The 25,885-nt window shown below is 36.4% G+C and overlaps 3 protein-coding genes across 7 annotated transcripts in view; 2 read left to right on the plus strand and 1 right to left on the minus strand.

Annotated features, from left to right (window-relative positions):
* LOC127415638 (ATPase family AAA domain-containing protein 2B-like) overlaps window positions 1-7,759 on the minus strand; it is a 142,830-nt gene extending 135,071 nt beyond the window's left edge. Inside the window, exons 1-2 of one of the 4 annotated variants that reach the window (XM_051654408.1) lie at window positions 7,526-7,759; window positions 5,215-5,369 (exon numbers count right to left, since the gene is read on the minus strand). In XM_051654408.1, the coding sequence (XP_051510368.1) occupies window positions 5,215-5,369; window positions 7,526-7,636 (266 nt within the window). In that variant the 5' untranslated portion in view covers window positions 7,637-7,759. Of the gene's footprint in view, window positions 1-5,214; window positions 5,373-7,480 lie in introns of all 4 variants that reach the window. The other 3 variants (XM_051654407.1, XM_051654406.1, XM_051654405.1) reach the window with 3 other exon arrangements.
* Window positions 7,760-10,876: 3,117 nt separating this feature from the next.
* Window positions 10,877-20,234, plus strand: LOC127415689 (UBX domain-containing protein 2A-like). 2 transcript variants are annotated; one of them, XM_051654510.1, is made up of 7 exons: window positions 10,877-10,987; window positions 11,887-11,952; window positions 12,048-12,180; window positions 13,973-14,082; window positions 14,285-14,422; window positions 17,510-17,671; window positions 18,995-20,234. In XM_051654510.1, the coding sequence occupies exons 2-7, from the start codon at window positions 11,906-11,908 to the stop codon at window positions 19,176-19,178; spliced, it is 774 nt and encodes a 257-aa protein (XP_051510470.1). In that variant the 5' UTR covers window positions 10,877-10,987; window positions 11,887-11,905; the 3' UTR covers window positions 19,179-20,234. The 2 variants fall into 2 exon arrangements, with proteins under 2 accessions (XP_051510470.1, XP_051510471.1); XM_051654511.1 differs by lacking the exons at window positions 10,877-10,987; window positions 11,887-11,952 and having other exon boundaries at window positions 12,075-12,179; window positions 13,971-14,082.
* Window positions 20,235-21,751: 1,517 nt separating this feature from the next.
* Window positions 21,752-25,885, plus strand: part of LOC127415658 (sphingosine-1-phosphate transporter MFSD2B-like) — a 39,541-nt gene continuing 35,407 nt past the window's right edge. Inside the window, exons 1-2 of the mRNA XM_051654458.1 lie at window positions 21,752-22,011; window positions 22,666-22,841. Coding sequence (XP_051510418.1) covers window positions 22,752-22,841 — 90 coding nt within the window. The 5' untranslated portion in view covers window positions 21,752-22,011; window positions 22,666-22,751. The remainder of the gene's footprint in view (window positions 22,012-22,665; window positions 22,842-25,885) is intronic.

Consider the following 25,885-nt stretch of genomic DNA (forward strand, 5'->3'; position numbering starts at 1 on the left):
GAAAAAATTGGGACAGTATGAAAAATGCTAATAAAAACAAAAAGTAGTGATTTGTAAATTATATTCACCCTTTGCTATATTGAAAGCACTACAACTACACATATGATGTTTTACCTTGTGAATTTCATATTTCTTTAAAAACAAAATTATGTACAGTAATTTCAAATCAGATGATTGCAACACGCTCCAAAAAATTTGGGACAGTCGAGTTTACTATTGTGAAACATCATCATTTCTTCTAATAACTCTTATTAAGCATTTGGGCACTGAAGACACAAGTTTAAGTTTAGAAAGTGGAATTTTCCCCCATTCATCCATTATGTAGGTCTTTAGCTGCACAATTGTATGGGGTCTTCATTGGCGTACGGCGTGCTTCATAATGTGCCACATATTCTCAATTGGAGACAGGTCAGGACTGCAGGCAGGCCAATCTAGCACCCACACTCTCTGCTTTCACATCCATGCACTTGTAATCTGGGTAATATGTGGTTTGAAGTTGTCCTGCTGGAAAATGCAGGGACGTCCCTGGAAAAGACATGCTGGATGGCAGTATATGTTGCTCCAAAATTTGTACATATATGTCTGCATTCATGGTGTTCACACAGATGTGCAAGTTACCCATGCCACTGGCACCAACACACCCCTGGCCCATACAGACACTGGCTTTTGGACCTGATGCTGATAACAGTTTGGATGGTCCTTTTCATCTTTGGCCCGGAGAACACGACGGCTGTGTTTTTCAAAAATTATTTGAAATGTGGACTCAGACCAAAAAAAACACAGTTCCACTGTTCTACTTCCCATCTAAGATGAGACTGAGCCCAGAGAAGTCGGCAGTACTTCTGGACAGTGTTGATGTAGGGCTTCTGCTTTGCAGAGTAAAGTCTTAACTTGCATCTGTGGATGCAGCAGCGAGTGGTGTTGACTAAGGTTTACTAAAGTAATCCCAAGCCCATGTTCATGATATCCATTACAGATGAATGCTGTTTTTTAAGACAGTGATGTCTGAGGGATCAGAGATCACGTACATTCAGAAGTGATTTTCGTCTTGCCCTTTACGCACCGAGATTTGACCAGATTCCTTGAAACTTTTAATATATTGTGCATTGTAGAGGGAGAAATGCCCAAAATCCTTCCAATTTGTCTTTGGGGAACATTGTTCTCAAAGTGCTGGATTATTTGCTGAAGCATCTGTTGGCAAATTGACAAGTATCGAATGATCCTTGCTCTTGAAGGACTAGGCTGTTTTTTGAGGCTCCTTATATACTATGACACAATTGCCTCACTTGTTTAACATCTCCTGTTCCACATCACCTTGTTATTTTAACTCGTCAAATTGTTATTAAGTCTTAAATTGCCCCGGTCTCAACTTTTTTGGAGTGTGTTCAATCATCTAATTTGAAATTACTGTACATCTTCAAAAAAAACTATGAATTCACAGGAAAAAACATCATATGTGTAGTTGTAGTGCTTTCAATACAGCAAAGGGTGAATATAATTTACAAATCAGTACTTTTTGTTAGCATTTTTCATACTGTTTTTTGGAATTGGGGTTGTAGAAACCATAGTTAATAATCATGCTAGTGAGGAGTCATGAATGGTTTTACCTATGCCATGAACTTTCACAAATATCATTGTTAAAACTATGAATATTATGTAAGGACTATGGTACATATTCATAATTATTATGGACCAAGCTATCAGTTTTCCAACTTTATAAAATGTGTTCTCTTGTAATGCTCTATGATTGTAGGAAAATGTAAGCTATTTTGTTTGCCTTCATAAATTCCAAGAGAAGACTACTTTAATCAGTAGGAGCCTGATGAAAGGAATCTGTAAAGAAGACCCAACCAGTCACACATAATATTTCAATTTAGCTATATAAAAATTGGATGTTCGTTTTTTCCACAGATGTTACCGTTTCATCTGCATCCCAACCTCAAAATCAATGCTGTACTGTCAAATGTGCATTTCAATGCACATAACATGTAATATTATTGGTAATTGCATGGGTGCTACCAAAGCATGTGCTGGTGCCACATTTTCAACGGCCCTTTGAGGGCACAAATAAACCCTGATATGGCCCAGGCTGAAATTGAGTTTAACGCCCCTGTTTTAAGCTATTCCTTGACCAATACATGTTAATACGGGTCCAGCGTTGCAGGCTTGTGAACGCGCACAACAGCACTGTTGCTGAAAAAATACTAGGGGAAACACTGCAAATGATGTCCGACATTTTGATAGATAAAACATAAGAAAAACATTTTAACCATATCTCCTCAAATTTAATTTTAACTGTATTCACTGTCCTTGATATGTCTGGCTTCTATCTCTCCTTGCATGCGCTTAGGAGAGAGCGCGCAACAGAAGTGATGCAGGTGACGAAACATGCATATTCCCATTGACAGATTTAGTTGTCTTGCGTTGATAAACAGTCTTGTCCCTACAGTTTCTTGATTCGTTTAATTACTTTTCGCAAGAATTTTGGCTTATGCCGTATGTGAAAATGTACACTAAATGTCTGCACTTTGCAGCACGGTTCCCTCATGCTTTTAAAATTTTATTTTCACTTTAGTGTAATTCCAAACATATTTAAAAGCAAATACAGAGGACACAGTTTGTGGATTCATTAATTTTCCATATAACAAGTGCAACTGTAATCATGTGATCGACAAATTGTCTTGCTCGTCCCCCGTGATCTAATTGTCATCTGAACGCATGAGTTTTATCACAGAGGAGCCATGAAAAAATTTACTTTTACAGACATCACCCTGAGAAACAACTGCCGTCTGAATAGGGCTTTCGATTTAAATTTAAATTCAGGGAATCACAATGCAATTACAAAACAATTCTCAATGCATTTTTTAAGAACAGCATATGGTGCAAATTTTCGGCTCCAAATTCTACCGCACATAACTAAGGGGTCTTTCACACTGGCAGTTTACTCCGAAACAGAGCACAGTTCACATGAAAAGTACGTAATCAGAAAGATGTCTGCAAACCGGGGAGCGGACTGTGGTATCGAACCCCAGATTTTTACTTCCTAGGTGGTGGTCTGAGCTCGGTTGCAATGGAACTGTTGCGTGGCTCGCATGAGTGAGAAAGCAAGCTTTCCTCGGGTCTGCATTTGTTCAGGAAGTAAAGTGACTTGCGCATGCATTTTTGCCAATTTAAGCATGATGACATCATTAGTTGGCAAAAAACAAACACACACGTGCACCATGAGTGACAGGGGTACATTGTGGGAAACAGAAGAGGTGAGGTGCCTTTTATATACTTGCTTGAGTGAGCGTGTAACCAGCTGTGACCTAAGAAAAAAAATTTGTGAGCATCCGATATAAGCGCCTTCTCTTGGACATGTACAACTGCTGAATTACAGCATGCGACGCACATAGACACAAGTTTTGTATACACTTGTGTGCATAATCACATCAGTTTAACAAAAAACACAAATATAACAAAGCGCTTTGGTTTTTCATGATGTGTATGTTAGTGATGACGCAAGTTGATGACAGAAAAGCACTGGTATTCGACAGAAAGTGCTTTTCAAATAGAGGGCTGCAGCCTAGTTAGGCTGTGTCCTTCTTACACCAGTCCTTCTGAGGCTGTAAGCTAGACTCCTCAGCATTCAGCGCTAGAATGAGCATTCTAGTAAGTGCGCATGGCAATCCATATGCTTGGAACCATGTGATATTTTACCTTTTCAGAAAACCCATATACTTCAGAAAACGAGAAATATGTCCTTAATCTTTAAATTATTTTAGCAAAATGTGTTATTCACAAAGCTAGAGTCACTCAAAAAAAGCCTTTATATAATACATAATTTTTTTTAATTATTATTTAAATCTTTTTTTTTTTTTTATTCTTTCAATGAAAAAAAAAATGGAACCCTAGACTTGTAAAAACTATAAAACTTTTAAAGCTTTTCAAATTCATGTAATTGCCATTTTATTAATTTCTTTTTTTAGTGCTTCGTATCTACTAATTTGTTGTATTGTCTAAACTACTTGCATTTTTTTTTTTTTTCTACATTATGCCATTGCTGCAAATGCAAATAAAAACTTGTCATAAAGGTTTCCACCTCTGCGGTCATGCAACTCGTTTTCTGCCCTTTTTTTTTTTTTAAATAATTTGGGACATGTGCCAAGGATTGAAGGCCACATAGGATTAGCACTCGATGCATCCTCCAAAATTTGGTAAACGAAGGCTGCGAAACGAGGCTCCCTTTCAAGTGTCCTCACAATTGAGATGGCCTTCGACGATGTTTGAAATGTGGCAGCCGAGATATCCACCTTAACTAGGCTGCAGCCTTCCGACTGAGAAGCACCCAGAATCGTATGCGAGTCTGAAACAAGACCAAAGTTATGGGGGGCACCAGGAACAATCACGCTCGGATTCAGACCACAGCAAATGTGGCCAGTGTGAAAACCACCTAAGCCAGCAGTGACCCACCAACAGAAACAGAATATGTGGATAAAAATCTTGTATCAGAAACATGTGTAAGAGCTTTCATTCAGTGTAAGGGTGCTTTCAAACATGGTTTGATTGCTTGGACCGAACCAGAGTTCATTGTATTGCAAGAGATGTGAAGAATGTGAACTGTTCTCTGAAGGGGATTTATTTGGAGACAAGCAGGTATGAGAAATGGATTATACCATAATAATTGCGATCAGAGGCCTGCAAAGGCTGTTAAAATCCACGTGGATTTTACGTCATCGCAAGTGGTTCCTTTCAGCAATTTGGTACAATTGCATTCATATCAGCAGAGAACCGTCCTGAAGTTCACATGAACCGTACCCCAGACCACCTTTTCAAGATGACTTTTAAGAAGTTCGGAAAACAGCGTTCACATCATCCAAACAAACCAAACTTTGACGTCTTTCGAACCCAGGTGCGCACCAAAAAAAGCTAGTGTGAAAGCACCATAAATGAAATCCCATTTCAGAGCAACGTTCAACTTTGTGTAAAATGCCTTAGCTATTAAACTAATCTGAAGGATTCCTCCCTCTGTGAATTTTGGCAGTGTTGAGCATGGCACTTATCTGCTTTGTCTAGTGCATCCTTTTTCAATAAACAAAAACATTAATTATTTAAAATTCCATATATGTGGATTTTTGTGGATCTATGCAGAATCATTTGAGAAAGAAATGGGATGCATCTGTAAACAAGATATTTTCCCCACTCCTGATTGGCATATGAATTGGAAGACCTCACCTGGTACAGTGTCTAGGCATGTTCCATGTGCCTCTCTGGCCTTTACTCTTGGGGCTTGGGGAAGTATCAGTTGAACTCGGGGGTGTCTGCCTGCGTGTCCGCTTGGGCGGTGGGGACAAACATGGGCTACTGCTGTTAACATCACTGCTGGTCTCCTTCTGAAACAGACCGAGGTCCACATTATATTACAAAGCTTGCACAAGCTTGCCGAATACAAAATTAGACAAAAGAAACATCATGAAAGTATGTCCACCAGTTGTATTCAATAATAATTTACAACTAAGGGCTTGAGTCTTCTAAAAGAACCCTACATTTCCAGTTCCTGTAGCTCAACTGGTAGAGCATGGCGCTAGCTACGCCAAGAGCGTGGGTTTGATTAATTTCCAGAGAACACACATACTAGTCAAATGTACACTTTGAATGCAGTGTAAAAGTTGCTTTGGATAACAGTGTCTGCCAGTGCATAAATGTAAAAGATACATTTTTCAAAGCCAGCAGAGAAATAAGACAAAAACGCCAGACATGTCTGTCAGCTGGGTGTTGAAATGTAGACTTCACATCTACATTTCACAAGTTATGGACTCCATTACTCAATACGCCATATCCCAATTCTCACCGCTGACTCAATAACTCAACACAGCTACTGTTAACACCATCCAAATACACTCAATGTGCAAAAAGCAACAAACATATTAAACCAGGCAACGTTATGAACTCGTAATTATTGCAGTTCCAAAAGAAAAAAATCAATATCTACCTAAAAAATAGATGTAATGTAGTAGTAGTAGTGATAGAAATTTAAATAGTGGCATTGTACACTCAGTCAAAATCATTAAAGTAACTAAAAAAAACAATTTTGCATTAAGGTGTTGACAGAAATCAAAGCCATAAAAGTGGATGAGCCCAAACATTTTAGCCTGTGCAAGTTCAATTTTAATCAGCTGACTGCTACTACAACTCCATAAACCATTGAAAACTGGTACAGAAACCAACTTGACAAATTATTATGACCGTAAATCGCTGCTTTGGATAAAAGTGTCTGTCAAGTGCATAAATGTAAACTTATCAGATGATATCAAGGTAATGTGATAAACACCATGATTCTGAATGATTACTACTGTATATTCAAGTACCATAATATTTGCATAGTAGTATGTACTTCTACATATATCCAAAACATAACGAAGCACTCCAATATCAACTTTTAGTCTGTCGTCGTTTAAAACAGTCCTCTGGTGTTCACAAAAACGCAACCTTTGCCAAAAGCTGATAACACACTAGATAAGTTTGACAGAAACACTTAAGTTCAGACTTCCTAAAATCATGAACAATGCCTGTTTCGAGCCACAAGGGGTCTGTCTCAACTGAGCTTGTCCCTTCCCCCAACACTAGCTTGTTTTATTGTTAAAAAGACAAGGAGGACGAGCCGTTTTTAATCTGACAAAAAGTGCCAAACGCGCTTTTGTTCTGGTGTTTTAATCGGCCCGTCGGTGCGCGTGACAGCATGGCGCGCGCCGGTGCCTCTCGAGCGCAACAAACACACACGGCAACAATATAACGTTCGATTCATTTCAGCGAGTCGATTCGTTCGAGCTGTTCATTCAGTGATTCGATTCGCTCAATTCATAACTCTAAAGTTTTCCCAGAAGTTTCTATTGTTATTTATTTGAAGTGAAATATTCAGTTAACTACTGCGGTTTGTAGTTTATTTTATATTAAATTATACTACATTTAAATTATAGTTCTATCCGTATTTAGAGTAAATGTATGCATTCCAGTTTAATGTCGTCGCTCTAATTGTTTTACACATTAACATGGCGTTACAGGCATTTTTCTACCTTCTCTAAAACAAATGGTCAAACACTGCCTTATCTTAGGTTTCCAGTTTGGCTGATAATTGTATATCAATCCAACAACAAACGAACACATTGCGAATCGGTTCGCACGAATCATTCAAAAGAACCGGCTCAACAGAACGAATCATTCGCGAATCGGACATCAATACAACAAAAGACAACTTGGGGGCACTGAGTGCACGGAACCTGCCAGCCGGCTTTGGTAAAGTCATGCTATTATCAGTGTCAAAACATATCAAACTAAACAACATGCCCCGATTAAGTGCTGTCGTGTCGTTATACTGTATATTTTGCATCGTCAAGTGTCACTGAAGGCGCAATTTGGGAACAAAAGAGGTGGACATCCATCCATATACACATATCTATATATTTATCCATCTCCAAGAGGCCAGAGTGAGCAGCTCGCTAACCGGCTGGCGAAGAGAATAAGGAGCCGGTGTCTCTCTCTTCCTTACACGGCTGTTGTGCTCGTCCAAGTTTGGGTTGTTCCTCTGAGACGACCGCGTCCGGCCCGAGATGAAGGGACTGGTGGCCTTGTTCTCCGAGCTCTTTCTAGTGTTCACCATAATTGCTGTCCGTCCTGCTGATAGACGGGTTCTGTCCTGTAGCTCTTGTCAGTTGCCTTCGTTTTGACTGTGTCTCAGCTAGTGGAGAGCCGAGGCGCCATTTCTCTTTCTCTCTCTCTCCCTCTACTGTCAGCCAGCAGAAACTCTCCGGCGAGCCACTTCCGCTACAGACGAGTGTGTGAGCGCGCTTGAATGAAGTTGGCGCCACGGGAATTTGAAAATAAATGTTAAATTGTGCACGCGGTATTCCTAAAATTAAATTCGAATTTCCCTGGTTCTAAAAGCTTTTGTGTCTGTAGTCTTTGGGAATATTTTCACGGTTACACTGTCATCGCCAGTGGAAGAAATTTCAAAACACCTGTTCTTATTTCAAATTTCCATTGTTAAAATGTTTGTCTTTATACACTTTGGTTCACTAACAAAGGGTACCAAAAGTAATATGATATTACTTAGGTATTTGAGCATATAAACATGATAATATATTTTTGATATGGTAAAACCAAGGTATTCCTTGAAGTACCATGTAAACACAATGGTACATTAAAGGAATAGTTCACCCAAACATAAAAATTATCTCATAATTTTCTCACCCTCGTGCCATCCCAGATGTGTACAGTATGACTTTCTTTGTTCTGCTGAGCACAAACAAAGATTTTAGAAGAATATCTCAGCTCTGTAGGTCCAGAATGTGAAATGCCAAAAACACATGAAGAATGTGAAAGTGGAGATTTATTGTAAAAAAAAAAAAAAGATTAAAAAAAGGGCTTAAATATTGATCTGTTTCTCACCCACACCTATCATATCGCTTCTGAAGACATGGATTTAACCACTGGAGTTTTTTTTTTTCTTCTTCTTCTTCTTCACAGTTTTGTACACATTCACTTGCATCGTATGGACTAACAGAGCTGAAATATTCTTCTAAACATTTTCGTTTGTGTTCTGCTGAAGAAAGAAAGTCATACACATCTGGGATGGCATGAGGATGAGTAAATGATGAGAGAATTATCATTTTTGGGTCATCCATTACTTTAATGGTAATTATTCAATTCCTATAAAAGTTTCATATTACAATCTGATACCATCATTATGGTGCTGCTACTGATGCAAAAGTAAAATGCCCAAATATTAGCTGTTTTTTTTTTTTTTATTCTTTGAATATATTTACAGAGCACATAGGGTATGTTTCATTATATTTTATTTAATTAATTATTCTATATTCCAGATGTTCTATTGGCGCATGCAGAGCGTTGCTAATGTTATGCTAATGCGAACAAAATGTAAAGTCAAATTTCCAAGGTGGAAATATGTAGAATGTTCTTTTTATTGTTTGGCTATATTTGCATTTGTGGTAGGAGCAGTTTGCTTAAATACATTTGTTTCAGTAATTAATATGCTTTATTAATATGCTTTTTTATCCCATACAGAAATACGCTCACATCTTTGTTCCCATTTCAAATGCCATGTGTATAGTATACGTAATTTAAATCATTACAACAGAGAATGTTAAGAAATTAATTTGATTACCATTTTGAAATAACAAACTCGGGCTTCCATAAACACTCTCATCGTCTCCAATTGGTCGGTCAGACAGACAGTCACGCCCCAAAGTCGTGCTATTAGTTGACAGCCGCATCAACGTATTCAGATTGACTAACATGCACGGGCTGCATAGATTTTTTCTTTTTTCTTTTGCTGTTTACTAAGCATATGACGGTCAGTCACAAAGACAAGTGTAATTTCTCAGTACAGACACAGGTTTCAGTGGTTTCTGTAAGTACTAGGTACATCATACATGTCATGCGTTGCATTCAAAAATCCCTTACAACTTTAAAGGGATAGTTCACCCAAAAATGAAAATTCCCTCATCATTTACTCACCTTCATACCATCCCAGATGTGGATGACTTTTTTTTTCTCCTGCTGAACACAAACAAAGATTTGTTTTTTTTTTTTAATATATGTCAGCTCTGTAGGTCCATACAATGCAAGTAAATGGTAACCAGAACTTTGAAGCTAAAAAAAGGACATAAAGGCAGCATAAAAATAATCCATACAACTCCAGTGCTATAATTTATATCTTCAGAAGTGATATGATAGGTGTGGGTGAGAAACAGATCAATATTTAGGTCCTTTTTTAACTAAAAATCCTTCTCCCTGCCTAGTAGTTAGCGATATGCATGAAGAATGTGAATCACCAAAAACGAAAGAAGAAGAATGTGAAAGTTAAAGTGGAGATTTATCGTTTTGAAGCTTTAAAGTTCTGGCAACTGTTCACTTGCATTGAATGGACCTACAGAGCTGAGATATTCTTCTAAAAATCACATACACACCTGGGATGGCATGAGGGTGAATAAATAATGAGAGAATTTTCATTTTTGGTTGAACTATCTCTTTAATGTGTATTGAATGTTTGTATTTGTGTATTGCTGACCACACATCTGTTACTACCCCTTTACCCCTAAAACACACCAGCATTATTTTATGTTTGGGTAATCTAATTGAATGTGTTCAGTTTTTCCTTCCACAAACACTCCCGTCGTGCCATTTGTCGGACAAACAGATAGTTTCGCCCCAAACTCGCACCATTGGTTGACACCCGCGTCCACATTTTTTGATTGGCAAACATGCACTGGGTACTCAGTTATTTATTATTTATTGATTTATTTGTGCTGCTTACAAAGCCTATAGCTGTACGTCCCAAAGACAAGTGTAGGACACATATTTCAGTGATATCTGTATGTGTATAGACTGTTTGTGCTTATGTATTTTTTTTGCTCACATCTGTCACTACTACCCCTTTTCTCCAACACACTCACACACACACACACGCAGGCACGCACGCACGCACACACACACAATGTTGGGTTTTCATGTTTTATGAGGACTCTCCATAGACATAATGTTTTTTTATACTGGACAAACTTTATATTTTATCCCCTAACACTAATCCTACCCCTAAACTTAACCCTCACAGAAAACTTTTTGCATTTTTACATTTTCAAAAAACATAATTTAGTTTCCTCATGGGGACTGACTAATTGTCCCCACAACCTCAAAACACACACACACACACACACACACACACACACACACACACACACACACACACACCCCAGAATTATTAAATGTTTGGGTAATCTAATTGAATGTGTTCAGTTTATCCACCTCACTATACTCATATTATAGATAGATACTGTACTAGATATTTTGGTCTGAGTGACATCATAGCAACATACGCACAAATAGTACGACAGGCAACGGTGACGTCACATGAATGGTGGACTGGTGTAGCGAAAGGAGCGGCATGACACTGTCAGAAACAGTTGTACGACACCATTGAAGCCTTGCACTGGTAACGATCTACAGTTTCATGATCGGAATTCTTATGATCTTGGCTCCAGTAGCGATGTGTTCTGCTTTATAGCGCTTGTTTACTGTCATAGATCTTCGCAGTGCGCTTGCGTGGTCTCCATACTCTCCTTACGTAATTTTGGCGCACTGCTTTCATTTAGTATGCGATTTTGACCTGTTTTGGTCCAGTGAATATGAATTGGGAACTCGATTAAACGCCGAATGCATGCATTCGGGTGGGATTTGAATTCGGATTGTGCTCTTCAGACATTTCATTGAATAAACTGAGGTTAAAAAAACTTGTCACTTTGATGCCGTCAATTACAATTGTCAGGGTATCATGACGTCATTACCCACTGTTGGACAGTTTTGGAAATATACCATGGTGATGGCATGTTTCTGGACATGTACCATGTTAGTATACTATTTTTTGAGGTACAATGTGAATGCCATGGCACATAAAATTATCATAGTCTATTACCATGTTATTACCACATAGTACCATAATTGTTCCAAGGTACTGTTACAGTACGTTGTTGTTGTTGTTGTTGCCAAAAGTGGGAATAACATTTTATTTTATTTTCAATGATCATTCTTTTATTTTATTTCCAATATATTTTAATAATTATTCCACACAGTATCAAATAGCTAGCTACACAGTACACACATTTGATATCAGTAGAATATTGGTTCATTTTAGGCAATTAAAAACATTTTGCACAGATTTGCTGGCCAGGTATTGAAGCAGAAATGTTTGGGGAAGTTCAGGTCCTTCTGCACCTGTCAATCACACTATAGGAGCTCTATGAATGATTGAAGAAGCACTGATGCAGTGGTTACTTGGAGCTGTGCCATCTATCATAACTTATATATGCCTGCATATTATGTTTTTGTTGCAAGATGGATAACAGAAAGCGCCATGATGAAAGATATTGATTCAAGAGAGAGAGTTCAAGATGGCACATGGTAAGCCTTGAAACATTAATATGCAAGTACCATTATTAGGGGTAATTGGAGTAATCTAAAATGATGTGCTCTTTCCTGCCTTCATGATCTTTTAGGTGTGCAGGGGCACAGAATGATGAGGAGGAGGAAGATGAGGAGGAGGCGAGCCCTATTAGAGCCAGTTTCTCAGTCGAGGACTTGCTAGATGAGGTGGAGAAGATCAGCAGTGTTGCCAGTAGCGGAAAAAAGGTCAGACAATTCATGTAAACTTCTTGTGTGCAGTTGTATTAAAAGAATACACTGTGCGATCTCCTCCGGACTGGGTGGGTGCGAGTGTGCAACCTGAATTTCTTTTTTACTGTAATAATTTTTTTAGCCCTGTGTTTCGTTTAATGCTTAAATGGATAGTTCACCCAAAAATGAAAATTCTCTCATTAATTGCTCACCCTTATGATATCCCAAGTGTGTATGACTTTCTTTCTTCACCAGAACATGTGAAAAAAAACAAAGAAACTGAAAAATCTCTTAGCTCAGTAGGTCCTTAAAATGCAAGTGAATGGAGATTTCTCTTTTGAAGCTCCAAAGCTCCACAAACAGTCAGCATAAACGTCATTGATACGACCCCAGCGGTTAAATTAATGTCTTATAAAGCGATACAATCACTTTTGGTGTGAAAAAAGATAAATATTTAAGTACTTTTTAACTATAATCCAACGCTTCACGAGAGGGTGGAGATCACACAGCCTCCCGTGTGACTTATTTGCGTTGCCATGATACAGACGTAATCTCACATTCACCACTTGGTTAAGACATCCAGGATAAGCACACAAACGCACCATTGTGAGTAAAGAAACATATCAATACAGATCTAAACCAAAACCAACCAAGATACTTTACAGCGTTCCTCCTTCTCACTTGTAAACAGCACTGCTATTCTTGCTGAGACACGTGCGTCAGTTCTCACGTGTTTCAAATGCCAATGTGATTATGTCACACATGCGTACTGCTCCTGACAGAAAGCGTGATTTAGAGTTTAAAAAAGTACAATATGAATAAGCCAATAAAGGGATGAATAAAGGAAAACAGAATGTATGACTTTATGCAAACTAACACAAATAGACAGTGAGTAGGCAGCTGATTATGCGTAATAGATTTGCATATCATCACGGGAACATTTACTGAACCAATAATTAAAACAAATATTAAAAATCTGTCATCGATACAGGCAGATAAGTCCGATCTTTAAACCAAGCAGGCTTACAGAATTAAAAACGTAATTGCATGTAACATGTTAAGGACAAATAATGATTGCATGTAACTGCGCAGTACAATATCGCCTACTTTTCCAAGTGTATTTTTCAAATTCTCCACAATATGCATAATATATCGTTATTGGGGAAGAAACAAATAAAAATGAACTTATTTTGCTTTTATAGACATGCACAATTATGAACAATGTGGCAGAAATCCAAACTAAACTTTTTTACCTTTTACTTTTTTGATTTGAAGTGTGCGTTTTTCGCCCCGCTTCTGTTGCGAGAATGTGTTACAGATGGCCTCTGTAACACATTGGGTATCAGTCATTATAATTTATTATTACATTCTGTATTTTGATGCATTAATATTGATGCATTTTACACCCCTTCTTACTATTATTAAGCGTAAAAAAAACATAATTTAATTTGGGTGCACAAGCTTTCATTTTGGGTGATATTTGCACACCCTGGAACACTGTCGGAGGGGCATGTCAGCAAAAGAGCTAGGGCTGGAGCCCATAGAGCCACCCTCTCTCCATGTGCCAGATATCAACATTTATTTTGTATTTCTGTACACTTAATTTATGTGCTATTTAAAGAAAACATAACTGAGAGCTCAACTATGTCCCAGGAACTATGGAAGAGTAACCTCTGAGCAATGAAATTAAGTATGACAACTTAACTGAAATGGAAAATATGCACAATAAACAGTGCATCAATGTGTTTTTGCTAAACATGTGTTTTTAAAGTGTGCTTTTTGGCTGATCTGGTTGTCCCTTTTGCAGGTGGAGATTGTAGTAAGACTGTGGAAAAATGGCTTCACAGTAAACGATGAAGATTTACGCAGTTACTCTCTGGAGGAAAACCAAGAATTCTTGGAGGCCATTAAGAGAGGGTGAATATTGTCACAGTCACTGTAGCAGTATTATAGCATTCATATTCCAGTGCTTAGATTAAATGAAATGAGAGCAAACATTGTGAATTCCTGCTTGTGACAGTATTATCATTAAAAAAAATTTTTTAAATCAGTACTTTTCTTTAATTTGATGTGCTTTTCATTTTGTATTGTTGATGAATCTAAAATCCTCTGTTTAAAGGGAGCTGCCGCTGGAATTAGAAGAAAGAGCCGAAGATGAAGAACTGGAAGTCAACGTAGAGGACATGAAAGATGAAGATTATGTCCCAAAGAAGAAGGCCTTCCACCCATTTACAGGCAGAGGTTACAGACTAGGAAGGTAGTACATCCTTACCTATAGTTTCTTTAATTGGACGATTTGAATGGGTCTTTGTGATGTGATGACTGACATAGGTATATGTTTAGTGTCACATGTCAGGAATAAAGTCCCATATGTGGAGGTAGCAATAAATGGTATTTATTGATAAACACAGGCAAACTGAGAAAACAGTCCAATAATCCAAGCACAGGCTGCAGTGGGAGAGTGAAGATGATGTAGTGGGTAACACAGTCCAATAATCACCACATTCAGACTCGGCGGCCACAGCGGAGATGGGTTGGTTGTCGGTGGCTGCTGGGGAAGGGACTGACTATAGTCTATATCTTTATGCTTTAAGGCAGTCGACAGTGTATGCTAGTGTACTTCTAAGTATTGACAAAATTTGTTTTCAGAAGTTATGAAGCATTTATTATCTGCAGTCTCTCTCCTCTGGCTAAACAGACCCACAAACATTTATGACACAACTTACTGCATTCATTGTGTCAAATCAAATGCTTTTTAGAGCAAGAATGCACCCTCCCCAACATCTAATCAGTGTCTCTGGCAGTTCTAACTGGCACTCATCATGACTTCGATGTGAGCACAATCCATCCTGTAGGGTTGTTCCAAACAGGTTTATCAATAAGAATCACATAAAAAGTGAGTTGTAAACGACAGTTATCCCATTTCAGCCCACTGGAGCTCTCACAGTGGAAGTAAATTGTCTTTGTATGGAATAAGGCATAGGGATGATCACTGCTGAATAGAACTTATTCACGCTAGCGCTATCTTTGATCTTTTTAATAGGAATGACAACGAGGCAGTGAGGGATAGACTTACCATCTCTTCAATGGCACGAATGTTATAAGGCTGTATAAAGCTCCTAGATCACATCTGATTTTCCACAGCTCATGATGTCTGGAGTTCTTTGTATACTGAATGTTCTTGGACAGATATTTTATTGATGTTTTGTCCGCGGGACGATCCAAAAACAATTTAAATTGCATTAACAGCCCATTGAAGAGACTGTAAGTTTATCCCTCACAGCCTCGTAGTCATTCCCATTAAAAATCAAAGATGGCGCTAGCATGAATAAGATCAATAAGACAAATCTGAACTAATCTTTATATATATTTATATAAATTATATAGTTAATTTTATATATATATATATATATATATATATATATATATATATATATAATTAATTTGTAATTTGGTTACTTAGTACTTCAAAACTTAATTGTAAGTGCTTACCTCAATTCTAAACAGAATGGCCATTATAACTAATGCTAGTATCTGTTTGAGAATGTAAACTTTATCTTTATAAAGCTACTTGTCAAAAATTTTGTGCAAAATGTAATTGTCAAATGATTAATATTTGAAAAAATGTATAAACTGCTAAAAGATGTTTTGTGCGATTTTTGGTGCCCACCTGGTTCTGTCGAAAAGAGATCACTTAGCTTCTGCTCCTCTCGAAGCTGAAATGACGAGGAGTCGAGTGCAGGCTCAACGTTCATAAGTTGGCAGGTGCATTCACATACCGTTCTACTTTTTGTGCGATTGTATGAGTAAGTCCAATGCAGAAAAGAAATCTGGTTTTCGTCTTTTTAATAATAGATCACTGAGTAATACCACAAATTTACCCTCTAAATTGTGTATGTGCAGGTTTGAGACTGGGCCAGTTCTCATGCAATTTAATAGTAAATTACTGTATTTTCCTGCTCATTTTTTCCTAAAGAATACAGCTCAGTTTGACAGTAATATACTGCAAACAGTTTCTACAGTAAGTTGCAGTTGGAAATACTTCAGTAATACTGGCAAAACAACAAAAATAATTTACAGTTATATATACATATATATATATATATATATATTACCATGGTTATTCTATTGAAATTAAAATCTCTTTTTAAAGTGATTTTCTCTTTTGAATAAATTCAAAAGACTCGAGTCACGAGTTAATGACAGACAGAGAAACATCATCTGGAGTTGATTCACTCTACTAAAAAACAACCAAGCTAAATGTGACATTTATTGTTATAATAGGTTTTTCTGGTGTTTGATTAAAAAATTATTGATTTTGTATAATACAGTTTTTTTTATTTGTTAATAAATGGAAAATAAATAAATAAATAAATTATTTGAATGGTTCTTTAATTGGTTTCATTTTTTTAATATAACTTTATAAGTGTTTAATACAGACAGTGTCAATAATCTGTATGTACTGTGTATTAGCTGGCTATCTCGAATGATGTAAACACAGTAAAAAAATAATTAAATAAAAATAAATAGCTACGCTAAAGAGTGGAGTACATTAAATGTGCACATCTAATAGTGTCATTGGGGGCAGAGCCCCCCTAAGATCGAAATCCTAGAATCGCCCCTGTGTTTAATGCACCATTTTTTTACATTTTCTTGGGATGTACAGCACAAGGAAGTTTTTCTTTATTCTTTATGTTTAAGTGTATTGTGGTTGAAAACATTGATATATGGTTACTCGCTTGTTTCTCATTCATCTGCATTGACGTACACAACGGCTCGAGCCTCATCGAAAGCGAAGACTGCTTTGCGCTGTGTTTGTTTGTGGGCTTGTTATGTAGAAACAGATCAGTTAGATCATCTTTCGGTCCTAAAGTCAGTAAGAAAATCCCCGGGTGAACACCGGCTCTCTCTGGCATCAGAAGCAGCAGGTATGTGTGTGTGTGTTTCTTTGCCGAGCACTGCAATGTAAGCTAAAGTCTATTGGCTATTTTTTAAAAGGCACGGGCTGTTCGACAAGTCCCACTCAAACTTCATGTTTCATTAGGAAAGACATCAACATGCCAAAGAAAACATTTTCAGGGGGGCAACATTTTGGGATTCTGTCCCAAAATGTTCCATACATCCACTAGGTGTCCTTGCAACTCTTCCACTCTGATGTGTTGACTGTAAATGTATTGAGGATTATCCAGATGTTAATGTTTATTATTTAACCCTCAAATCCCATATAAAATCCTCTGACACACACATAATATCAGTGCATCAGTTAAAAGTGACAAACACCTAGTTTTGTGCAATACAGCTGCCTTTTGAAATGTATGAATTGTTGAACTCATGTCTTCTGCAGCGTGGCCCCACGAGTTGTGGCAAGGTCTCTATCGATACACGAGGACTGCTCTGGTCCTCCTCTTCCAGCAGTGGAACTGAATGAGGACCTTCCTGTAACCTCCCTTCAGATCTGGCTGGCTGACGGTCGCCGTCTTGTACAGAGGTTTAATTTATCCCATCGGTGAGTATCTTTAGTATTAAAGGGTATCATAGTAGTCCTAAAGGGTACCTTTCACCAAAACAGGTTTGGATCATATTTTACCCTAAAATCATAAGAAAAAACTTTGAAAATATATTGCGTAAAGGAAATGAAGACTATATTTAGGATCACTTTTGCTTCATGAAATATATACAGTATATATATATATATATATATATATATATATATATATATATATATATATATATATATATATATATTAAAATTATTATAATTTTGTAAAAAATAAAGAAAGAATTTATAATGTTCTTAATGCATCCAGATATTTTACCTTTGTAATTTTCAGTATTCTCAAAGATAATTCTCATTAGATTCTTATTGCTGTAGTCAATTTTGTTACAATGTATTTTTTTATTTAAATCAAATTAAAGTTGTTTTACAAAAATTCCAGTACTGTAAAATACACTGTAAAAAGTACTACCGGTATCTACTTATGTAAAAAAAAATAAAAAAATAAAAAGTAACAAGAACAATAATACACAACATATATATATATATATATATATATATATATATATATATTAATACTTTATATTCCTTTTTTATTATTAAATCTCCTCAATAAAATAATGTAAACTGACCAGAATTAGTGGTCACATGATCAGCTTAAATAAAAAGTGTTCCTTCTACTAACAATATTAAGTACATATCAATAAATGATAGATAGATAGATAGATAGATAGATAGATAGATAGTGCATTCATAATTACATAAATAATATACAAACAATTTTTTTTTTTTGTTTTGTTTTTTTTTTCAAATCTACCTGATCCCCAGTTCATTTTTTACAATGTAGGCATAATTTTAAGCAAAATCTAAATAAAATAAAATAATATTTTTCTCTCTTTTGGAAGCAGGAAAACTATGAACACTGAAATTCTTCTATGGTAAGAAGAGAAATTAAGCGGAGAAATTACTTTAATTTATTTTAGTGGATATTATCAGAATTTGGAGGGCATGGAAGCAGTTCATTGTTATGTCTGAATGTGTAAATTGCATTGACCGAATTGACCGAACATGCATGTTATGATTCTGTAATTTTGAAATCCTACACTTAAAAGCTCTTACATCATTCTAATTCATCATTTATGTAATATGAGCTTGCAAGGTAAAATGGAAGAATCGTAAGCCGTTACTTTGCTACAGATCAAATCAGATTACATTGGATTTAAAGCATGCGTCACATGTAAGGATTGCAGGCATGTGACTTTAACATGATTGCTGAGTGCTTTCAAAGCTCCCAGTGAAGATGCATTCATGTTGGGTTTTATGTAATTGGTCCAGGATCAGCGATGTGCAGGATTTTGTGGAGCAGGCCCAGAGAACAAACGCTCCGTTCATCCTGACTACATCCCTGCCTTTCCGCGAGCTAAGAGATGAGGGCCAGAGTTTAGAGGTAGCCGACCTGTCTAATGCTGTCATCGTTCAAAGGCCGATCAACTCACAAGCTCCGTTTGGTCACTCCTGACTGTTTCTGCTTGAATCAGAGACTCAAATCTACTGGTTCCATCGACCTTTGGACAACATTTCATAATCCTGATTCTTCAATTAGGGGATCTTTTCTGTCCCCTAGGATGATTTTAAATAATAATTAAAAAAATGCTTAAAAAGTCTAGTTTGGAAGGATAGAATATAAAGGTTTTAATCTTTAAAGGAATGTTCAGGGTTCAATACAAGTTAAGCTCAATCGACAGCATTGGTAAGATAATGCTGATTACCACAATTCTGCAAAAATCATGAATGCATTAAGACACTTACAATGGAAGTGAATGGGGACGGTCCATTAACATTCAAATACAAATTGTTTCAAAAGTATATAATCACAGGGTTCACAGGTATTGTGTTGACATGGCAACAAAGTAGCAATACTGGATATAACATTACCCTGATGAGGTAAGCAAGCAACTTTATCACTCCAAAAAGTGACAGATGTCACTACCATCACACATAAGGATTTTATATGAATATATCTCAAAAATTCATACTATAAGACATTGAAAAAGATTTTAAGTTGTCAAACGTGCCCTTAATTGAAGAGTCACCCATTTACGTCCCAAATTGACAGAGCCCGTCCCCTTCATTCTTCTGGTTTTGAAAATCTAGGTTCTTTGGACAACACTATGACTATAAATGGCCACTCTTTACAAGTGTCAATACACATAGCTTTAACACTTGAATCCGTCATAGTAAATGAATGAAGGAAGATTCTTTGATTGTCCTGTCATATCTCAGAGCTGGATACCTTGGCCTTTTCTGATGCAATGCAGTATGCACAAGCCAAGTCTATTACCTTCACGACTATTAATGTTTACATATAGATCCATAAAGAAGTCAGTTCATGAGAACTGCCATGATGCTTAATTGTGTTTTTTGTTGTACACTTATGCAACAATCATTTGTAGTCCATGCTGTAATGTCATGTTGTGAACTGTTAAGTTATAAATGTCAAATGTTTTATGCACTTTGCCTATGACAGAGGTCTTTTGTTGATAGCCTCTTGCAATAAACTTACAGAAGATGTGAAGATTAATTTTCTGATTTTAAGGGGGGTGAATTGGGTTTGAATGTGTCATAATGCACAAGCTGAAAAGTACAAATATTAGGGGTAAACCTAGACTTTCCGACCCATATCCTGTCTTTTGCATGAGTGCGCTTGGATCGTTCTTCACAAGGAATGACCCATTATGTCTTTTAAATATTTTATAAGGGAGAAGCTTATGGGGAGATGGTTAGTCTTTAGCCTAGTCTAGTTGTAGGTTAGTGTATGTGATCTTATAATGTTTTAAAAGAAAGATGAATGTCTAGATTTGCCCGGAAGACTTGTCATTAATTAAATAATTTCATTTCAGTTGTCTTTAAACCACTTTCTACTGCCAATCTATTACATCACATTTATCACAGTATAATCAATAAACCATGCAAGGCATGAATGGAATTAACTATTCTAACCCCCACCGTTGTTCCCAATAAATCTCTTGCATTATAACCGCCCTGTCTATTTCCACGCATTGTTTATCATTACAAGCAATTCTATCCATGTTTACTTGTAATGGCAACCATATGGTTGATTTCCTGGTTAGCAGACAGAATGTTAAGAATGTTTTTAGGTTACTTTAAGGTTGAAATAACCACGTTGTGATCAGAACTTTTAAATTAACTTTTTTAATTAATGAAGTATAAATATATAGAAATAAAAGTGGGTCTAAAACAGGCTATATTCTAAGTGTTACACAGTTCACACTGTTCATATTAAAACAGAGTTATGTTAATATTTTGAAGAAAAAAATACCCTTTTATTTTGTTTAATTCTCATGGAAGCTCATATAACCTCTCACTGTCTGACAAAACATAATTATTTAATGCTTTAGGTTTTTGCCATGGAAGTCTTACACTTATGCTTAAAGGGACAGTTCACCCAATTATTTAAATTTTGCCATTCAAAACCAGTATGACTTTCTCATATGTCTTTCTTCCATCGAACACAAAATGACACTCTTAGTCACCATTCGCTTTCACTGTATGGGGAAAACAAAAGCAATTAAAGTGAACGATGACTGTGGCCAACATTTTGCCCAACATCTCCTTTTCTGTCCACGGAAGAAAGAAAGTAATATGGGTTTGGAACAACATGAGGGTGAGTAAATGATGACAGAATTTTCATTCTTTGGGTGAATTAATCCTTTAAAACATCCGGAACACACACTTAAAATTGTCCTGATATTTTTGTCCACTCTAACTTTAGATACATAAGAATAGGATACATCATCCTTTTGTATCTTGAAGAGGACACTGTGGGCTTTTATGTCAAACAAGCTATAACAAGGATAGGCTTGTAATGTGACAATAATCCCAATAATTTTTGTATTAATTTTCTGGAAAATAATATATATATATATATATATATATATATATATATATATATATATATATATATATATATATACACACACACACACACACACTGTATATAAATTAATATATAAAGTAATATGTTTTATTTGTATATTTTATTTCATTTATGTATTTATTATATTTTAGTTATTTAGTGTCCGTTCATTTAAATATTATTTTATACGTTTAAGGAGTTTTGAAAGTTACAACTCAATAGCTAATCTGTTTGTTGACGTTGCTCTGTAAATCTGTATTTCCTTTGGCCACCTGTAGGGGGTGCGCATGAGTGTGATTACAGTCAATCCGCTGCTGCTGCAGTGTGTGTTTGTGTGTGTGTGTGTGTGTGTGTGTTGGATTCAGTTCAGTTCATCCACCGCTGCTGCAGCTGCGGACCTTACACCATCACTAAGGTCAGATATACTCTATATTTCTCATATTTATTATCTGTATTAATCTCATTTAATAATTTCATTAATGAGACCAAGCAAGCATGGCACTGTCATGACAGTACAGGTACTAAGATCTAGTGTACTGAGATATTGGCTATTTTATGCGCTATATCATTAGTGTGCTATCATCAGACCCCTAGAAAAATACTCTGGCGGTACAATGGAATAGTTATGCTGTATACTATTATACTGAATGACTTTTTATATTAAAATACCTAGGTATTTAAATGGTACTCCATGGTACTACAAAGAATACCATAGTATTACCATGGCACAGTTTCGAAAACATGGTAAATACATGGTAATATTTGGTAATTTGTGTAAGTGTACATGCATTTAAGACTGTATTAACTGTAATGTGTTGCATGGAATTTCCAAAAATAGCATACATAAAAAACAACAACATGATAATTAACATCCATAACTTTACTTTGAAAATGTGTTTATTTAGTGGTTTAGTCTGTGTGTTTATTATGTAACAAAAAAGGTATGTAGGCTAGCAGGTTCAGGTAAGGGGCTTGTTTTGGTAGAGTGAGCCATCTGATTGGCTGATATTTGTGATTGACAGCTGTGAAGCATCTGTATCTAACCTTGCCCTTCCTTTCACTGGTGCAGTATGTGAATGGCAGCAGGAACAGCTATAGCCAGCTCTGACAAGCCCAAGAGTTCAGCTGCTGTCTGTACCCTTCACACCGGGTGACATGTCCAAGGGGGAGAAAGCACCGGTTACATCAGGGGATAAACTCATGATGAAGCACCCTGATCCTGCTTTCATCAAAGTACCACCACAGGTAAGGTGATGTGATGCCCATTTTTTGTCGTATGTTTACTGTACCTTTAAGTTTTGCTGCATATTGCAATGTCTTTTTAATTCTGTAATTGAACAGTCTTTAGTTTGGATGATAATAAAGCAAAATACCCCTTTTACTAGTTTTAGAACTAGTTTTAATAGTTCACCTAAAAAATAAAAATTATGTCATCATTTACTCATCCTCATGTTGTTCCAAATCCATATGACTTTCTTCCACAGAACACAAAAGCAGGGATTCATAGTAGAATGTCCAAGCTGCTCTTTTCCATATAATGAAAGTGAATGAAGACTGGGGCTGTCAAGCTCAAAAAAATAAAATAAGTATAAAGTATCATAAAAATTGGTCTATGCAAATTGTGTGCTATATTCCGAATATTTTGGAAAACAGTGGCAAGGATGTGTTTAAAAGAAGAAAGAAAGTCATATGGGTTTGGAACATCATGAGTGTGAGTAAATAATGGCAGAATATTTGTTTTTGTGGACGTGAAATAACCTAAAAACCTGGTGTAACTTTTTACAATGTGTTCTCAGTTAACACTTTATTGATCTCCACTCAGTCGGGGGTGACAGGTGCTGATATACACTTAATCGTTGTACAGTTTTTCTTTTCTTTTTTTTTTATGATTCTTGTCTTAACATTTCTGCATCTGTATGGCTATATGAAAGCATGTGGAATGGCATGTTTTAATTAGTATATGGAATGCTTGCTTGCATGTATGCTTCTCAAACACATATGCCTAAAGGCTGTTTAGGCATTGCACTGATAGGCAAACAGTGAAAGCCAAAAGTATATAGTTGCAAAGACACAAACTGTATTTTTAAGTTGTATATTACAAGAACACATTTGAGTTTAAATGCTCGCACCAGTTATTTGACTAAACAAACCCACCTATTTGTCAGAATTGCATTCCTTTCATATGCCACAGAATGATAGTGGGTTAGAAATAGACAGATTTACTTAGAAAGAATTTGCATTGAAAGTAAAAAGGGAAAGAATCAGAGCAACTGTGTATGAAAAGCTTTTCACTGTCAAAATGACAAGCTGTTCATACCCAGATCCATTTGTTTTGATCATCTTGTGTTCCACATAGAAGCTTAATCCCTATAGAATATGAATTATTGTTTGTTTTCTAGAACTGCTAGATTATTCAGTTACTCAGACTGAGAGGTTGGTTGCATGTTCTTTGACAAATAAATGTAGCTGATGTAAATTAACATAAAGGGCATTCCCAATGTTTGCTTTTTTACCCCCAATTTCAAAATATATCATCATCATAACAATTTGAGTGAAAAATTACCATTCATTTCAAAATCTCTTAGTATTGGGTATGTCCCTCTTTTGCTTTAAAGGGTTTGTTCATCCAAAAATGGACATCCTCTCATCACTGGCTCACCCTTATGCCATCCCAAATGTGTATGACTTACTTTCTTCTGTAGAATATCTCAGAAGAATATCTCAGCTCTGTAGTACAATGCAAGTGAATGGTGGTCAGATCTTTGAAGGTGCAAAAAGTGATCCAAGTAATCCAGTGGTTAAATCCATGTCTTCTGAAGAGATATGATAGGTGTGGTGAGAAACAGATCAATATTTAAGTCCTTTTTTACAATAAGTCTCCACTTTCACATTTTTCTTCTTTTGTATTTGCCAATCCGCATTGTTCATGCTTATCGCCACCTATTGGGCAGGGAGGAGAATTTATAGTAAAAAAGGGCTTGATCTGTTTCTCACCCACACCTATCATATCGCTTCTGAAGATATAGATTAAACCACTGGAGTCTTAGGGATTACTTTTATGCTGCCTTTATGTCCTTCTTCAAAGTTCTGGTCACCATTTACATGCATTGAATGGACCAACAGAGCAGAGATTTTCTTATAAAAATCTTTGTTAGTGTTCTGCGAAAGAAATTCATACACATCTGGGATGGCATGAGGGTGATGCCATGAGAGAATGTCATTTTTGGGTGAACTATCCCTTTACTGGCATTGTGCAGCTGGCATGGACTCCACAAGTTTGTGCAAAACCTGATGATCATGTTATCCAGCATGATTTGAGAATGTTCCAAAGAGCATCTTATGTGCAAGGATATCTGACCTTTTCTACAAAGGAGCTAACATGATCAATGTCAAACATTCTTACGTCTGATTAGGGACCAAGAACTAGTTCAGAGTCTTGCTCTATATTCAGATATATTTAAATATTCTAATATTTCTTTATTTTACGTCATGCCGTTTGAATCCCAATTATTTAATGTGGTCACAAACTTCTGGAACTCACTGTAAATAGACTGCAAGGAATGAACTAATTCCAGCAAAAATGTACTTTTTACTTAAGATATTGTACACATTGTACCACTAGATCTGGAAACAAGGTGACCTTCAGCTGTGGAAAAAATGTCAGGGATGAGCTGTCATGTGAAATGAAAGTCAGGTCTGTGCTGTGTTGCTTTCTGCGGTGACCCTCAGGTTGAATAATAGGGAAAAATGGTAACTGTGTGTCAATAATGTATGGAAAACACACTAATGGAGCTCTTGTTCACACACATACTGTCACGAACAGAGAAAGAAGGAGTCTCTCAGTTGAGGGTTTACAATTCCACTTACAATGGAATGGGACCCATTTTTGGAGGATATATTGGCAGAAATGTGAAGCTTATAATTGAATAAAAACATTTACATTAATTCTTCGGTTCAAACTTGTGTATTGTTTGAGCTGTAAAGTTGTTTAAACTGTTTTTTTTATGGTCGTTTTAGGGTTTACTGGTGATGCATCATCATGGCTAACGAAGTAAAATTGTAAAACGGATATAATTTTACACAGAAATAGTTTTTAAGCATTACAGATTACAGAATTACAGATTGGCTCCATTCACTTCCATTGTAAGTGAAGAAAGGAGGGACGAGTCGAAATACATGTTTGTGGTAATCAACATTATGCCACAAATACTGTCGACTGAGCTTAACTTGTATTGAACCCACAATGTTCCTTTAAGAATGCATCACAGAACATTTGCCTGAACAATCCT

This window comes from Myxocyprinus asiaticus, chromosome 25 (assembly GCF_019703515.2).
Source record: "Myxocyprinus asiaticus isolate MX2 ecotype Aquarium Trade chromosome 25, UBuf_Myxa_2, whole genome shotgun sequence".
Lineage (NCBI taxonomy): Eukaryota > Metazoa > Chordata > Actinopteri > Cypriniformes > Catostomidae > Myxocyprinus > Myxocyprinus asiaticus.

What these genes read in the sequence shown, in the direction of transcription:
- LOC127415689 (XM_051654510.1), top strand. Translation starts at nt 11,906, where the DNA reads ATGATGAAAGATATTGATTCAAGAGAGAGAGTTCAAGATGGCACATG. An exon ending in AGAGTTCAAGATGGCACATG is followed by an intron (nt 11,953 to 12,047) that starts GTAAGCCTTGAA and finishes ATGATCTTTTAG; the next exon opens with GTGTGCAGGGGCACAGAATG. An exon ending in TTGGAGGCCATTAAGAGAGG is followed by an intron (nt 14,083 to 14,284) that starts GTGAATATTGTC and finishes CTCTGTTTAAAG; the next exon opens with GGAGCTGCCGCTGGAATTAG.